Source organism: Salmo salar, chromosome ssa10, assembly GCF_905237065.1.
Source record: "Salmo salar chromosome ssa10, Ssal_v3.1, whole genome shotgun sequence".
Taxonomy (NCBI): domain Eukaryota; kingdom Metazoa; phylum Chordata; class Actinopteri; order Salmoniformes; family Salmonidae; genus Salmo; species Salmo salar.
In genome coordinates this window covers 105,074,759-105,093,655 of record NC_059451.1, presented here as the reverse complement: position 1 = coordinate 105,093,655, position 18,897 = coordinate 105,074,759, and the positions used below count along the sequence as shown (strand labels likewise).

The 18,897-nt window shown below is 44.0% G+C and overlaps 1 protein-coding gene across 2 annotated transcripts in view; it reads left to right on the top strand.

Moving 5' to 3' along the window:
* The window catches only part of LOC106561393 (thromboxane-A synthase), a 133,223-nt gene that overhangs the window by 18,135 nt on the left and 96,191 nt on the right, over nt 1-18,897 (top strand). For both annotated transcript variants that reach the window (XM_014125329.2, XM_014125330.2), the window contains exon 3: nt 9,162-9,255. In XM_014125329.2, coding sequence (XP_013980804.2) covers nt 9,162-9,255 — 94 coding nt within the window. The remainder of the gene's footprint in view (nt 1-9,161; nt 9,256-18,897) is intronic.

The following is an 18,897-nucleotide window of genomic DNA, read 5'->3' as shown; positions in this document are numbered from 1 at the left end:
GCTTGGTTGAGCTAGGCTAGGCCTGGGTTCTCTCCAGCTTGGTTAAACTAGGTTAGGCTAGGGCTGGGTTATCTCCAGATTGGTTGAGCTAGGCTAGGCTAGGCCTGGGTTCTCTCCAGCTTGGTAAAACTAGGTTAGGCTATGGCTAGGTTATCTCCAGCTTGGTTGAGCTAGGCTAAGCTAGGCATGGGTTCTCTCCAGCTTGGATGAGCTAGGCTAGGCTAGGCCTAGGTCCTAGTTGTTGGCTCTTGGCCTTATGCTGGGATGCAGGCACCGCAGACCCACAGTTGATAAAACTGGGCCATGTAGGGTGAACTAACACTCACACTTGACTTTTTCCCCCCTACTAGCGCTTTACTTTATTAAGTAAAATTGACTTACTATGACATGTGGTTGTCCCACCTAGCTATCTTTTTTTAAATGTAACCTTTATTTAACTAGGCAAGTCAGTTAAGAACAAATTATTATTTACAATGACAGTCTATCCTGGACAATGCTGGGCCAATTGTGCACCACCCAATCACAGCCAGATGTGATGCAGCCTGTATTTGAACAAGGGACACCTCTTGCACTGAGATGCAGTGCCTTAGACAGCAGTGCCACTCGGGAGCCCTTCGTCTTAAGATGAATGCACTAACTGTAAGTTTCTCTGGATAAGAGAATCCGCTAAATGACTAAAATGATAATGTCAAATTAGACAAGTCCAGGTAGTCCCTCTTGGTTTCAATCTGTTTTCTTCCGTTGGTGCATAATCACACAACCCTGATTCAATATTATGGTTTAACCATGATGCCCTGGGAGCATCTCCATCTCCTGGCCCTTTGATTGGCTGTATCTCACGTTGCCAGATCTGTGGGGTTGTTTGATGGAGGTGTGTGTCTTATTGTCAGACAGTTGTAATTTCAGCAGCAGACCGATAAAACGGCCCTGCCCTTCAGTCTAAATGAGACTTCAATCCCCCTGACCACCACATGACCCGTCCTGTGTGTGTGCGTGCATGCACGTGGTTGTGTTCATCTAGGAGATGAAATGAGAGAGAGACAGCTCTATAAATCTGTCTTTTGTTAATTGCAAACCCAAACACCAGAGCCGGAGACTCTTGAGTATGAAAAATTCACTATCCGCTCCTTATTACATTTTTTATAAGCAACTTTTTCAGTTTTAACCCTGGAGGAGTGAGTCCTGGCTTTTCTCAGTGTTGTCTGTGTCTCAGAGTGCGTCACTGGATGTTCCTAAGAAACCAATGGTTTCCAGGTGAATGCGCTCCGCTCTGACGTGGGTGGGACTGGGGAAATGATTAGTGAGCTGTGGTTGCCGCACAGCTGGACCAGCTCCTACTGTAACAGCAGGCCCAGCTCTTACTGTAACAGCAGGCCTAGCTCTTACTGTAACAGCAGGCCCAGCTCTTACTGTAACAGCAGGCCTAGCTCTTACTGTAACAGCAGGCCTAGCTCTTACTGTAACAGCAGGCCCAGCTCTTACTGTAACAGCAGGCCTAGCTCTTACTGTAACAGCAGGCCTAGCTCTTACTGTAACAGCAGGCCCAGCTCTTACTGTAACAGCAGGCCTAGCTCTTACTCTAACAGCAGGCCTAGCTCTTACTGTAACAGCAGGCCTAGCTCTTACTGTAACAGCAGGCCCAGCTCTTACTGTAACAGCAGGCCCAGCTCTTACTGTAACAGCAGGCCTAGCTCTTACTGTAACAGCAGGGCCAGCTCTTACTGTAACAGCAGGCCCAGCTCTTACTGTAACAGCAGGCCCAGCTCCTACTGTAACAGCAAGCCCAGCTCCTACTGTAACAGCAGACCCAGCTCTTACTGTAACAGCAGGCCCAGCTCCTACTGTAACAGCAAGCCCAGCTCCTACTGTAACAGCAAGCCCAGCTCCTACTGTAACAGCAGACCCAGCTCTTACTGTAACAGCAGGCCCAGCTCCTACTGTAACAAAAGGCCCAGCTCTTACTGTAACAGCAGACCCAGCTCTTACTGTAACAGCAGGCCCAGCTCTTACTGTAACAACAGGCCCAGCTCCTACTGTAACAGCAGGCCCTCATCTCTTTCCTCCTCCACTTTCTCCACTTCTCCTTCTCTCCCGTCTATCCTTCTCAAACTCTTAGCCTTTCTTTTCCTCCCGCTTCCACATACTGTTTTACTCTCCACCCACTGTATCCCTCTTCTCCTCTAGGTTGAAGATGGGAAGGTTCAGACACCATAATACGTCCATGCGAAAACATTTGAAAATGAACAAATTCATGGGATTAGCACCGTCGTTGGGTTCTACAGGATTAGCATTGAAAACGTGACTAGTGGTCAGGAAGTCCAGTAATAAAGTGGCTGTAGATTATTTTTAAATAATCGAAATGACCAGAATGACAGTAAAGCAGTTATACTATGTGTTCACTAAGTATTTAGCTTTAATTCACTACGATTGTGTTTATTTTTCACTTTGATCGCATACTTTCTGTGCTGCTACCATTCTCTCCCAGTCATTCTGAATGCGGAAGCTGGTCCCTTGTTGAATTCAGGTACAAAGAGTTATGGGATAATAGAAAGCTCTTGTCTTAACCTGTATATTTTGAACCTAGCTTCTCCTCATATTCCTTCTCTCATCCCTCTGACCCACCCTCTGCCACCTGTTCTGTGTCTCTGGAGGAGATGCTGTTCCCTCAGCTGGAGCCCTGTGGTGCTCTATGATGTCCTCTACCACTCAATTACTCCCTACCAAGATGTTCAGAGAAACAGACAGACAGATAATCAAAGACACACAGATAGACACACAGACACGTGCTGATAGCACATTCACACTGACGTCTGATGCACATACACACACATACACATATACACGCACACACTCTCGCGCTATACACACACAAAGCAACCCTGCAGGTGCTTCAATGCCCTCCCTCAGCCCCATGAAAGAAGGAAAAGAGAGAGACAAATACTTTTCTCACCTCCAGGATATTAGAATATTTTGGGGTGTGGTTTGCTCACAGCTCTTTTTGTGCAACCGGGAGTGAGAGTGTGATTCCAGTTTATCTGATGTGTTGTGTTATGTCATTGCAAGGTAAATGACCAGTAACTGTGTGTTGTGAAAGTCCTTGGTGTCAATTGAGAACTGTTGACCAAATCAGTGGTTCTTAATTCTCTCCTCAGGGTCCCCAAGCCGTTGCAGACCTAGCACAGCTGATTCAACTTGTGAATTAACACAATAATAACAACTGTGGAATTTTAACACTATAAAAGTACTTTGAGTCAGTCATGCAGTTACAGTTGAAGTCTGAAGTTTACATACACCTTTGCCAAATACATTTAAACTCAGTTTTTCACAATTCCTGACATTTAAACCTCGTAAAAATTCCCTGTCTTAGATCAGTTAGGATCACCACTTTATTTTAAGAATGTGAAATGTCAGAATAAAAGAAGAGAGAATTACTTATTTCAGCTTTTATTTCTTTCATCACATTCCCCTTGGGTCAGAAGTTTACATACACTCAATTAGTATTTAGTAGCATTGCCTTTAGATTGTCTTCGGGCTAGGGGCAGTATTTTCACGCATGCCCAAAGTAAACTGCCTGTTACTCAGGCCCAGAAGCTAGGATATGCATATAATTGGTAGATTTGGATAGAACACACTCTAACGTTTCTAAGACTGTTAAAATTATGTCTGTGAGTATAACTGGACTGATATGGCAGGCAAAACCCCGAGGACAAACCATCCCAAAAAAAACAATTCAGCTTACCTCTAATTTCAATCGCTCGTACTATAATTATAAGCCCCTGTCCTCCCAAATTGCAGTTCCTAGGGTTTCCACTAGATATTAACAGTCTTTAGAAAGAGTTTCATGCTGCTTTTTGGAAAAATGACCCAGAAATTGTAGTTTTTCTAGGTGGCTCCCATTTTGGCTTGTAGTGTTTCCTTGCGCATTGACAAGTGCGCGTTCTTTTTGTTTATCTCCGGTAAAGACAATAACGATTCTCCGTCTAAAATTGTATCGTTTATTTGCATAATAGGCTACCTAAGGTTTGATTATAAATATTTCTTGACTTGTTTGGAAAAGTTTATTAGTAACGTTTGGGATGCATCTTGACGGAGGGAAACTGAGTGGATGTTTGACTGAAGCGCGCCAGCTAAACTGAGTTTTTATGGATATAAAGACGGACTTTATCGAACAAAAGGATCATGTGTGATGTAACTGGGACATTTTGAAGTGCCAACAGAAGAAGATCATCAAAGGTAAGGCATTTTTTATATCGCTATTTCTGACTTTCGTGTCGCACCTCCCTGGTTGAAAATAATTTGTTATGCATTTGTATGATGGGGCGCTGTCCTCAGATAATCGCATGGTTTGCTTTCGCCGTAAAGCTTTTTTTGAAATCTGACATGGCGGCTGGATTAACAACAAGTTAAGCTTTAATTTGATGTATTGCACTTGTGATTTCATGAAAGTTTAATATTTATAGTCATTTAATTTGAATTTGGCGCTCTGCCATTTCATCGGATGTTGTCGAGGGGTTTCGCTAGCGGAACGTCTAGCCGTAACAGGTTTTAACTTGGGTCAAACATTTCGGGTAGCCTTCCACAAGCTTCTCACAATAAGTTGGGTGAATTTTGGCCCATTCCTCCTGACAGAGCTGGTGTAACTGAGTCAGGTTTGTAGGTCACCTTGCTTGCACACGCTTTTTCAGTTCTGCCCAAAAATGTTCTATAGGATTGAGGTCAGGGCTTTGTGATGGCCACTCCAATACCTTAACTTTGTTGTCCTTAAACCATTTTGCCACAACTTTGGAAATATGCTTCACGGTTGGGAAGGTGTTCTTCGGCTTACAAGCCTCCCCCTTTTTCCTCCAAACATAATGATGGTCATTATGGCCAAACAGTTCTATTTTCGGTTCATCAGACCAGAGGAGATTTCTCCAAAAAGTACGATCTTTGTCCCCATGTGCAGTTGCAAACCGTAGTCTGGCTTTTTTATGGCGGTTTTGGAGCAGTGGCTTCTTCCTTGCTGAGCGGCCTTTCAGGTTATGTCGATATAGGACTTGTTTTACTGTGGATATAGATACTTTTATATCTGTTTCCTCCAGCATCTTCACAAGGTCCTTTGCTGCTGTTCTGGGATTGATATGCACTTTCGCACCAAAGTACGTTCATCTCTAGGAGACAGAACGTGTCTCCTTCCTGAGCGGTATGACGGCTGCATGGTCCCATGGTGTTTTTACTTGCGTACTATTGTTTGTACAGATGAACGTGGTACCTTCAGGCGTTTGGAAATTGCTCCCAAGGATGAACCAGACTTTCTGGAATTTTCCAAGCTGTTTAAAGGCACAGTCAACTTAGTGTATGTAAACTTCTGACCCACTGGAATTGTGATACAGTGAATTATAAATTAAATAATCTGTCTGTAAACAACAGTTGGAAAAATGTATTGTGCCATGCACAAAGTAGATGTCCTAACCAACTTGCCAAGACTATAGTTTGTTAACAATACATTTGTGGAGTGGTTGAAAAACGAGTTTTAATGACTCCAACCTAATGTAAACTTCAGACTTCAACTGTACGTATTGCTGCCCATCTGATAAGGACAAGAAGAAGTAAAACAAGCTGTGTGTGACTGCAGCGTAACACAGTATGGCCTAATGTATTTAGCATAGCTCATCTCTTTGTAGCATTGTACATCACAGCTTAGTCTGGTTAACCTGAACATGTGCTGTAGCATAGAAACATTTCAGTGTATAATTCAATGAAGCTTCAGTATAGTATGTTGGTTTCTAAGCTATACAGTATGTCAGTCATATACCAGCTCTGCTCCAGCCTCCATTCTTGTATTGTAGGAACAGTAAAGCCTTGGTCTCATAGGAGCACCTGTCTGTCTCTGTGTAGGAAGATTCAGTACAGGACAGACAGGTCAGTGCTGCTCACAGCCTCTCCCTGTGTGTTTGTGTGTTTGTGTGTGTGTGTGTGTGTGTGTGTGTGTGTGTGTGTGTGTGTGTGTGTGTGTGTGTGTGTGTGTGTGTGTGTGTGTGTGTGTGTGTGTGTGTGTGTGTGTGTGTGTGTGTGTGTGTGTGTGTGTGTGTGTGTGTGTGCGTGTGTGTGTGTGTGTGTGTTACTGTGAATGTGAATGTGTTTGTATTTCACTTAGTATGACTGACACAGTGTTTTTCTTAACTCTATGACTGCCTCTACAACAACCCCCACAGTCATAAATATGTTTGTTCTACCCAGTCAATGTGTTGAGACTAAGAGTGTCACGTGCCTGCTGTTGATGACAACACCACTCTCTCTGTCTCTCTATAGATGAGGCCATGACACCAGCCATTATAAACTCCCATATTTCCACAGCAACAGTGGAAACAAACACTCAAACCACTCAGTAACATTTAAGTGATAATGCCTGAGAAGCCGGTGTTTGGAGGATATATTGGCACAGGTGTTGTTAAGCCCGAGACAAAGTCGGGTTACCAACATATTCAAATAATGATAGACATATTTTTATTACATTTTTTTTGTTAATGAATTTATTCATACTATTTCATTCTTCTACAAGATATAGTCCTGACACAAATCTAGGGTTGCTACCGAAGCCGGCTGGTCGTTCGTTCTATCGGTTTGGTTGCAAGAGACGCGACCTAGTCGTTCAGTATTTTTGTTGTTCTAAATGCTCCATTGCCCTACTGACTGGCAACGTTCTTATCCCTTGCTTGCTAGCTAGCCAACTACGGCTAACACACAATCACGTTAAACAGTGCAGCCAGAATAACAACAGAGTAGCTGCATTTGCATTTGTTTAAGCTGTTTTCTAGTGACATTTATTTGGATGCATCCATAACAATGAGCTGATGATGCACGATTTCACCTGGCATAGAAAATGTGCTCTCTCGTCAGGACACAGTTGTTCAGAGTTGCTATCCAACAACACAGCTAACATAATCACTTCAAACTGAAGCTGAAAAGACTGCAACTAGCTGCACTTCGATTCGTTTTACCGGTTTTCTATTGATAGTTCTTTGTATAGATCCATAAAAATGATACTTATTCATGTTTTCGACTGGCTGAGAAAAGCTGCCTGCCTGTCTGTCTCATCCCGGCTCCCGACTCCCAAAACGTTCATTACTATGGGACAGCTGGAGATCGAATTTGAATTTTGAAACAATGTTGCAAATGTCGGAGAGACAGACGGCAAGGTTTATACAAATCTCCGCTGTTGAAAACTAAATGTTAGTCTAAAAGATATGTGAGATAATGTCTATATGTTTTTTATAGTGGAGATCAAGTTAATAAATTGCCTGGCTGGGCTAATGAAACAGTGGATTGCGCAATCATATAGAACAGAGTAAATAGGCATTTTAACATCGTAGATTTAGCCAGTGGCAACTTCTGGAATAGACAACAGCTGGAATGCGGTTTTAACCAATCAGCATTCAGGATTAGACCCACCCTTTTTTATAAAGTACATTAACCACTGTGTCAATGACAGATGTGAGCTTGATAGAACATGACTGTGGAGTATGAGGCTTCTAAGAAAAACACCATGTAATTACAAAGCAGTTACTATGTAACAATGTTGTCATACAGTTATTACTGTGTAGTTACATGGGTATGAGGGCAACTTTTAAGTGTTACTAATTACGGTATATGAACACATTTAATTGATAGCAAAGTCTCTTAATCCAACATTAGCGGCTAGGCTAGTTAGCAAGCATCTCTGCCACATGTCCTCATGATGACTCACAGCTCTGTGTAACTGTGGTTACTTACAACCAATTTAAAGGTGAAGAAACAAGTCAGGCAGGCTGTTTGGCATATGTATTTTTAAAGCCAAGCAGCTGATCATCTCCATATATTTAGCTAGCTAGGGCATGGTGTTGTGAGAGATGCGACTAAGGCTAATGCGAATGGTGGTGTGAGTCACCCTGCTGATGTATGCGGAGAGGGATGTCTGTCTGTCATGGCTGTGTGACAAGCATGTGGTTATTATTATGTAGGTGTCAGAACATGAGTCAGTGTGGTGAGATATACTTTTTTTTCCTTTTATCTATGGTTAGAGTGTCAGATCTCATTACTAATTATGGTTCTCGTTCAGTGGCTTATGAAGTGGATGTTTGAATCTAGTTGGGTTTTTAGTATCAGGTGTGTGTGTGTGTGTGTGTGTGTGTGTGTGTGTGTGTGTGTGTGTGTGTGTGTGTGTGTGTGTGTGTGTGTGTGTGTGTGTGTGTGTGTGTGTGTGTGTGTGTGTGTGTGTGGGAGGGGGTAGTTGTGTGTGTGTGTGGAGGTGGTGGATCTGTGTGTGTGTGCGTGTGTCTGTGTGTGTGTGAATCAGTCCTGTGTTGGCTGCTCAATCTTGCAGCTTTCTTTTGTTGGTCGTTTACGTATGTTGTAAATGTGACTTCCTCAATCCAGTCAGTGTTGTGTGCCCTTAACCATAAACCTGCCTCTCTGTCACTGCTCCCTCCCTGACTGTGTGGGAGGGTTTGTGTGCAAAGCTTTATTTTCTGACTGTAAACACCTTTTCCTGTCTCTGAGTCCATGGCTATAGCAGCACACAGGGAGACAGCCATCCTTTAATTGCCCTTTACTTGGCCAGGATACACACACACACACACACACACACACACACACACTCACACACACACACACACACACACACACACACACACACACACACACACACACACACACACACACACACACACACACACACACACACACACACACACACACACACTCCCAGAATCCACCCTGTCTAGAGCAGACAGTGTATTACATGACTGAAGAACATCCTGTGGTATCCCATAATTCTCCTCAAAGTCCCGTACAAAAGTCCCCTTCCTCATTCCAATGAGACTTGCATATCAGCAGAAAACGCCAGCAGTGCCTGTGATGAATAATGCATGCTGTTCCGTTTTAGGAGTCGGAGTGTGGAATTTTTACATTCCCCAGAGCAAATAAATCTTTCAAGTGTCATAATGTTGTGTGTTTGTGAGGTACTGCTTAGGCAGCATATCTGCCAGATTAGATGCTGTAATCTCCGTAGCATTACTACTATATCCCCCATTCCATTTTATCTGTTACTAACTCTCTCTCTCTCTCTCTCTCTCTCTCTCTCTCTCTCTCTCTCTCTCTCTCTCTCTCTCTCTTCCTCTCTCTTCCTCTCTCTTCCTCTCTAGGTATGCTACGTTCCCCTATTCGTCCCTGGCTCGATGTGGAATAAGGCACCCCAAACCGTCCCCATTCTTTGGGAACCTGTTTCTATTTCGTCAGGTAAGATACTGACTGGTATGGAAGAATTCACACTCTCACTAAAAGAAACCACTTAATTTAAGCATATTTCACCTGCCAACCAGTGTGATATTTGTGTGTGCAATCAATACAGAGTTCAATGCAGGATTTTCTTCCCTTTTTACTGAGACAATGGTTGGGTATTGCCTGTCTTTTTTGGTTACATACATTGAAAATACGTTGAAATCACTCAACCCCCCCTCCCCCCATTCCACACGCATACACACCCACACACAGACGCACACACACTCCCATGCAGACATCCGCACACCACCCCCTAAGGCGAGAGAAATCAGGCTTCCAACATCTAGTTTCACTTCATTAGATTTGTTCATTAAATACGACTCACAAGTAATGACTTTTAATACCCTTTGATTCCCAAATAGATTGCCCTTATTGGTAATTGCATTACTTTTATGATGAATATATAATGTAAAATGTAAGGCAGTGAGTGGTTCAATATAACTCATTCAATATGGTGATATTTTATCTCACTCTCCATTCTGCCCACCCCTACAACAAGGACACCAGAGATGTTGAACAGTAATACCAGTATTTTCCATAGACAGATGGACAGATGGAAAGAGGTCTCATCTTTATATCTGTGCCATTATTGTGTCTTTGACAACATTCCATTTTTAAAGTAGTACATTTTCTACTTCATTTCTGTTTGAAAAAAGTGTAAAGCTAATATTGTTGATTTACTGCCACCTGCAGTGCTGGAGTCGGGAACTAAATCTTGTCATTCGTTTATTGTGGCCACTAGATGGCGGTGATATAGCTTAAAGCCATTTATAAACCATGTCACTCAATTTGAAGACAATGCTCTGATCATTGGCTCATTTCTCCCAACCCATAGGAATCCCCACCCAATTGACTACTTTAAAATGGTGAAAGACCTCCATGGAAATGTCCATGCTGCAACAGGTTGAGTCCTGTAACTATCTCTATGGTATTTTCCAAAAATGTATATGATGTACCGACATTTAGGCCTACATTAATTCTGGAATGTGTAGATCAAAGGAGACATGCCTTGAGTTTACTCACAAAGGTTTAACTATATGGTACCAACGGTATAGAGATCAACAAGTACAATACCAAAAGGAGACAAATACATTATAACGCAGTAATAGGCTACAGATGATGCTTGCCTTTATGCTTGACATTCAGTTTGAGGTCTATTCCAGTTACAAGACAATGCCTTTAAAATGCATGGTGTATTTATTGCCCATGGTATGGTGTGGTGGCATGCAGATGCTTCTCTGCAGGACATATCTTTATGAGATTCAGAGGTCAATATTCTTCAGTGGGGCAGGCAGGCAGGCAGGGTGGGCTGGGTCCCCTGTCATTCTCACTGCAGCTAGCTTTACTGGGCTTTTACAAGGGCAGCTATCTCTTTCTTTCTTTATCTCTTCTCTCCATCAGTCATTTTTTATTTATTCTTCATACTTCCTACTTCTTCCTACTTGGCCCGTTTGTTTAATTTTGCAATCAGTGACATTCAGGGATAAGACTCTAGTAAGCTTGATTCTCAGATTCAAGACCCAGTGCTCTGTAGCCTGGCTTTAGACTATTACACAATAGTCAGTGCCCTTGATGTCCCTCTCAGCAGAACTGCACTGTCAGGCTAAGGGCTGAGGTGGTAAAGTATGCATGCAGCTCTGCCTTCAGTGCCTTGCATAATTACACTGTCTGTCCTGTGGCTGGGGAGAGTCCCCAGGTGAAGCAGGGGGGATGCTGAAGCTGCTTCTATAATGTGTGTCAGTGCTGAGACTCAGATCTGGAGACACAAAGAGCTATCTCTGGAGTGGTTCTCTTGTAGAATCCTCTGACCCACTTCTGCATGCCACACTCACATCAAACACAAAAACAAGAGAGAGTGTGAGTGTGTCTTTGTATGTATGTACAGTACCAGTCAAAAGTTTGGACACACCAACTCATTCAAGGGTTTTTCTTTATTTTTACAATTTTCTACATTGTGCCTAAGATGGCGCCGACAGAGATGGTCGCCTCGCTTGGAGTACTTAGGAAACTATGCAGTATTTAGTTTTTTTATGTATTATTTCTTACATTGTTACCCCAGGAAATCTTAAGTCTTACTACATACAGCCGGGAATAACTATTGGATATAAGAACGATGTCAACTTACCAACATTACGACCAGGAATACCACTTTCCCGAAGCGGATCCTCTGTTTGGACCACCACCCAGGACAATGGATCTAATCCCAGAAGCCGTCCCAAAACAACGGCGCCACAGAAGGGGCAGACGGAGCGGTCTTCTGGTCAGGCTCCGAAGACGTGCACATTGTCCATCGCTCCCGAGTATACTACTCGCTAATGTCCAGTCTGTTGACAACAAGGGAGATGAAATTCGAGCAAGGGTTGTCTTCCAGAGAGACATCAGAGATTGTAACATTCTCTGTTTCATGGAAACATGGCTCTCTCGGGATATGTTGTCGGAATCGGTTCAGCCACCGGGCTTCTCCATGCATCGTGCCGACAGAGATAAACACCTCTCTGGGAAGAGGGAGGGCGGGGGTGTATGCTTCATGATTAACGTCTCATGGGGTAATCATAACAACATACAGGAACTCAAGTGCTTCTGCTCACCCAACCTAGAATTCCTTAAAATCAATGCCGGCCATATTGTCTCCAAAGAGAATTCTCGTCAGTTATCGTCACAGCTGTGTACATTCCCCCTCAAGCAGACACCAAGACGGCCCTCAAGGAACTTCACTGGACTCTATGTAAACTGGAAACCATATATCCTGAGGCTGTATTTATTGTTGTTGGGGATTTTAACAAAGCAAATTTGAGAACAAGGCTACCTAAATTCTATCAGCATATTGATTGCACTACACGCAGGGGTAATACACTCGATCACTGCTACTCTAACTTCCGCGATGCATACAAAGCCCTCCCCCACCCTCCCTTCGGCAAATCCGACTACGACACCATCTTGCTCCTACCGTCTTATAGGCAGAAACAAAAAAATGATGTACCAGTGAGTAGAACCTTTCAACGCTGGTCTGACCAATTGGAATCCACACTTCAAGATTGTTTTGATCACGCAGCCTGGAATATGTTCCGGTCAGCCTCAGATAACAACATAGATATATATACACTGACTCAGTGAGTGAGTTTATAAAGAAGTGCATTGGAGATTTTGTACCCACTGTGATGATTAAAACCTACCCTAACCAGAAACCATGGATGGATGGCGGCATTCGCACAAAACTGAAAGCGCGAACCAACGCATTTAACCATGGAAAGAGGACTGGGAATATGGCTGAATATAAACAGTGTAGTTATTCCCTCCTCAAGGCAATCAAACAAGCGAAGTGCCGGTACAGGGACAAAGTGGAGTCGCAATTCAATGGCTCAGACATGAGACGTATGTGGCAGGGTCTACAAGAAATCACAGACTACAAAAAGAAAACCAGCCACGTCACGGACACCGACGTTGCGCTTCCAGACAAACTAAACACCTTTGCCCGCTCTGAGGATAATACAGTGCCACCATCATGGCCCGCTAACAAGGACTGCGCCCCCCACCCTTCTCCGTGGCCGACGTTAGTAAAACATTTAAACATGTTAACCCACGCAAGGCTGCTGGCCCAGATGGCATCCCTAGCCACGTTCTCAGAGCATGCGCAGACCAGCAGGCTGGTGTGTTTACGGACATATTCAATTGCTCCCTATCTCAGTCTGCTGTCCCTACATGCTTCAAGATGGCCACAAGTGTTCCTGTACCTAAGAAGGCAAAGATAACTGAACTAAATGACTACCTCCCCGTAGTTCTCACTTCTGTCATCATGAAGTACTTTGAGAGACTAGTCAAGGATCATATCACCTCTACCTTACCGGCCACCCCACTTCAGTTTGCATACCGCCGCAACAGGTCCACAGATGATGCAATCGCCATCACACTATGCACTGCCCTATCCCATCTGGACAAGAGGAATACCTATGTAAGAATGCTGTTCATTGACTACAGCTCAGCCATCAACACCATAGTACCCTCCAAGCTCATCATCAAGCTGGAGGCCCTGGGTCTCAACCCCACCCTGTGCAATTGGGTCCTGGACTTCCTGATGGGCCGCCCCCTAGGTGGTGAAGGTAGGAAACAACATCTCCACTTCGCTGACCCTCAACACTGGGGCTCCACAAGGGTGCGTGCTCAGCCCTCTCCTGTACTCCCTGTTCACCCACGACTGCGTGGCCATGCTCGCCTCCAACTCAATCATCAAGTTTACAGACGGCACAACAGTAGTGGGCTTGATTACCAACAACTACGAGACAGCCTACAGGGAGGAGGTGAGGGCACTTGGAGTGTGGTGTCAGGAAAACAACCTCTCACTCAACGTCAACAAAACAAAGGAGATGATCGTGGACTTCAGGAAACAGCAGAGGGAACATCCCCCTGTCCACATCGAAGGGACAGCAGTGGAGAAAGTGGAAAGTTTTAAGTTCCTCTGCGTACACATCACAGACAAACTGAAATGGTCCACCAACACAGACAGTGTGTTGCGCCTCTTCCACCTCAGAAGGCTGAAGAAATTTGGCTTGTCACTCAAAACCCTGACAAACTTTTTCAGATGCACAATCGAGAGCATCCTGTCGGGTTGTATCACAGCCTGGTACGGCAACTGCACAGCCCTCAACCGCGAGGCTCTCCAGAGGGTGGTGCGGTCTGCACAACGCCTCACCTGGGGCAAACTACCTGCCTTCCATGGCACCTACAGCACCCGATGTCACAGGAAGGCCAAAAAGATCAAGGACAACAACCACCCGAGCCACTGCCTGTTCACCCCGCTACCATCCAGAAGGCGAGGTCAGTACAGGTGCATCAAAGCTGGGACCAGGAGACTGAAAAACAGCTTCTATCTCAAGGCCATCAGACAGCTAAACAGCAATCACTAACTCAAGAGAGGCTGCTGCCTACATTGAGACCCAATCACTGGACACTTTAATAAATGGATCACTAGTCACTTTAAACAATGACACTTTAAATAATGACACTTTAATAATGTTTACATATCTTACATTACTCATATCATATGTATGTATTGTATTTTATACCATCTATTACACCTTGCCTATGCCGCTCGGCCATCACTCATCCATATATTTATATGTACGTATTCTCATTCACCCCTTTAGATTTGTGTGTATTAGGTAGTTGTTGGGAAATTGTTAGATTACTTGTTAGATATTACTGCACTGTCGGAAGCACAAGCATTTCGCTACACTCGTATTAACATCAGCTAACCATATATATGTGGCCAATAACATTTGATTTGATTTGAAAACAATGAAATAACACATATGGAATCATTCCATTTGCACACACTGTATATAGATTTTTCTATTGTGTTATTGACTGTACTTTTGTTTATCCTATGTGTAACTCTGTGTTGTTTTTTGTCGCACTGCTTTGCTTTATCTTGCCCAGGTCGCAGTTGTAAATGAGAACTTGTTCAACTGGCCTACCTGATTAAATAAAGGTGAAATAAAAAAATGTAGTAACCTGAAAAGTGTTAAACAGTCAAAAGTTTGGACACGCCTACTCATTCAAGGGTTTTTCTTTATTTTTACTATTTTATACATTGTAGAATAATAGTGAAGATATCAAAACTATGAAATAACACATATGGAATCATATAGTAACCAAAAAAGTGTTAAACAAATCAAAATATATTTAATATTTTATATTCTTCAAAGTAGCCACCCTTTGCCTTGATGACAGCTTTGCACACTCTTGCCATTCTCTCAACCAGCTTCACGAGGAATGCTTTTCCAACAGTCTTGAAGGAGTTCCAACATATGCTGAGCACTTGTTGGCTGCTTTTCCTTCACTCTGTGGTCCAACTCAACTCAAACCATTATAATTGGGTTGAGGTAGGGTGATTGTGGAGGCCAGCACTCCATCACTCTCCTTACTGTTCAAATAGCCCTTACACAGCGTGGAGGTGTGCTTTGTGTCATTGTCCTGTTGAAAAACAAATGATAGTCCCACTAAGCGCAAGCCAGATGGGATGGCGTTGCACTGCAGAATGCTGTGGTAGCCATGCTGGTTGTGTGCCTTGAATGCTAAATAAATCACCAACAATGTCACCAGCAAAGCATCCCCACACCATCACACCTCCTCCTCCATGCTTAATAGTGGGAATCATCCGTTCACCTACTCTCCGTCTCACAAAGACACAGCGGTTGGAACCAAAAATCTCAAATTTGGGTTCATCAGACCATTGTCCATTGCTAGTGTTTCTTGGCCCTAGCAAGTCTCTTATTCTTATTGGTGTCCTTTAGCAGTGGATTCTTTGCAGAAATTCAACCATGAAGGCCTGATTCACGCAGTCTCCTCTGAACAGTTGATGTTGAGATGTGTCTTTTACTTGAACTCTGTGAAGCATTTATTTGGGCTGCAGTTAACGCTAATGAACTTATCCTCTGCAGCAGAGGTAACTCTGGGTCTTCCTTTCCTGTGGCGGTCCTCATGAGAGCCAGTTTCATCATCGCGCTTGATGGTTTTTGCGACTGCACTTCAACAAACTTTCACAGTTCTTGTGCCGGATTGACTGAACATGTCTTAAAATGATGATGGACTGTCATTTCTCATTGCTTATTTGAGCTGTTCTTGCCATAATAGGTTTACCAAATAGGCCTATCTTCTGTATACCACCCCTACTTTGTCACCACACAAATGATTGACTCAAACACATTAAGAGGGAAAGAAATTCCACAAATGTACTTTTACCTGTTAACTGAAATACATTCCAGGTGACTACCTCATGAAGCTGGTTGAGAGAATGCCAAGAGTGTGCAAAGTTGTCATCAAGGCAAAGGGTGGCTACTTTGAAGAATCTCAAATATAAAATATTGTAAAAAGTAATAAAAACCCTTGAATATGTAGGTGTGTCCAAACTTTTGACTGGTACTGAATGTATGAGTGTTTGTGTACGTCCATGATCATACGTAATATGGATGAATTTGTACGCATGCACATGTGGTTCACTGGCGTGGCGTCCCTGTGTCCAACACACCCAGCACATCATCGACATTTAGTCTGTTTTCATCATGAAATTGACGTCTGTGCCAGTGCCAGTGACCACACAGTCACTGCCCACCAGGAGCTCCAGTGGTTGCAGTCCTGTCAGCCAGAGTGCCATCTCAGTGGAGAGAGAGCCAAGAGGGGAGTCAGACAGAAAGGGCGCTGGGTAAGGTGGATCTTTCTGGAGGATCTCTGAGACGGTCTGACACACAGGGTGGCTGCTCCCCACCCAGCCTTCACCTGGTACATCTCCCTTGGTAGAGCTCTTATTGCTGGCTTGCTGGCTGGTTGATCCTCTCTGATACCCAAGCCACTGATATAGAGGCTCACCCACCACCCCTCATGTGACCCCTTCAAAGATGGCACCTCCCCCCCTCTCTGGCCCCTCAACACACAACACGACACATTAGCCAGCCAGAGAGCTAGTATTACCAGGCCTAGATTATTGGATATTGAGAACTATGAGAGTCAAACCCCCACACATTTAATGGCATGATTCAGTCTCTGCCTGGGCCAGCATCTCTCCATGACTCCCAAGGTCAGGCTAAAGCAGAGGACACTGCAGTGCAGTCTCTCTGAGTGGAACCAGCACCTCTCCATGGTGAATAGATAGAGGAGTGTCTATCTCTCCCTATTACCAAGGGTCCGTCCAAAATGTCAGTCTATTCTCTACCAGAGCCCTCTACCAGAGCCCTGCTCTATTCCCAAACACAAATGAAACTTTATACTTCCGCCGCAGTAGTAAGAGGAAAACTGAATAGTTTTTTTTATTTCTTGTAGAATTTTTCATTTTAAATTAAATTGTTTTTTATTTATAATAAAAAAATTCTGTGATGGCGCCGAAGGGGAAGGCTGGCGTCTTATCGGCTCTTAACCAACCATGCTATTTTGTTAGTTTTTTCGCGTTGTTCGTGACTTGTTTTGGACATAATGTTGCTGCTACTGCTACCGAAAAGAGCTTCTGGACATCAGAACTGCAATTACTCACCTCAAACTGGACTAAGAGTTCTTCTTCAATGAGTCGGATAGGAGGGATATAATACAGACACCTGACCAGGCCCAGATCCCCGTTATTCACTTGAGAAGGAGATCAGGGTGCCTTGTGAGGATCAGGCGATGAGTGGCTAATCTGCCTTTGCCCTCCATCCTGCTAGCAAACATTCAATCGCTGGAAAATAAATGGGACCAACTGAAAGCACGTTTATCCTACCAACGGGACATTAAAAACTGTGATATCTTATGTTTCACCAAGTTGTGGCTGAACGACAACATTAAGAACTTACAGCTGGCAGGTTATACACTCTATCCGCAGGACAGATCAGCAGCGTCTGGTAAGACACGGGGCAGGGGCATATGCATTTATGTAAACAACAGCTGGTGCACGGTATCTAAGGAAGTCTTGAGGTTTTGCTCGCCTGAGGTAGAGTATCTCATGATAAGCTGTAGACCACACTATCTACCTAGAGAGTTTTGTTCTGTATTTTTCGTAGCTGTCTACATACCACCACAGACCAATGCTGGCACTAAAACCACACTCAATGAGCTGTATACCGCCATAAGCAAAGAGGAAAACGCTCATCCAGAGGCGGCGCTCCTAGTGGCCAGGGACTTTAATGCAGGGAATCTTAAATCAGTTTTACCTAATTTCTATCAACATATTAAATGTGCAACCAGAGGGAAAAAAATTGTAGACCACCTTTACTCCACACACAGAGACGCGTACAAAGCTCTCCCTCATCCTCCATTTGGCAAATCTCACCATAATTCTATCCTCCTGATTCCTGTTCACAAGCAAAAATGTAAGCAGGAAGCACCAGTGACTCAGTCTATAAAAAAAGTGGTCAGATGAAGCAGATGCTATACTACAGGACTGTTTTGCTAGCACAGTACACCACATCAGTCACTGGCTTTATCAATAAGTGCATTGAGGACGTCGTCCCACAGTGACTGTACGTACATAACCCAACCAGAAGCTATGAATTACAGGCAACATTTGCACTGAGCTAAAGGGTAGAGCTGCCGCTTTCAAGGTGCGGGACTCTAACCCGGAAGCTTATATGAAATCCTGCTATACCCTCAGATGTATAGCCGCGAGCTGCCCAGTGACACGAGCCTACCAGACGAGCTAAATAACTTCTATGCTCTCTTCGAGGCAAGTAGCACTGAAACATGCATGAGAGCATCAGCTGTTCCGGGCGACTGTGTGATCACGCTCTCCACAGCCGATGTGAGTAAGACCTTTCAACAGGTCAACATTCACAAGGCCGCAGGGCCAGACGGATTACCAGGACGTGTACTCCGAGCATGCGCTGACCAACTGGCAAGTGTCTTCACTGACATTTTCTCTCCCTGTCTGAGTCTGTAATACCAACATGTTTCAAGCAGACCACCATAGTCCCTGTGCCCAAGAACACTAAGGTAACCTGCCTAAATGACTACCAACCCATAGCACTCACATCTGTAGCCATGAAATGCTTTGAAAGGCTGGTCATGGCTCACAACAACACCATTATCCCAGAAACCCAAGACCCACTCCAATATGCATACCGCACCAACAGATCCATAGAT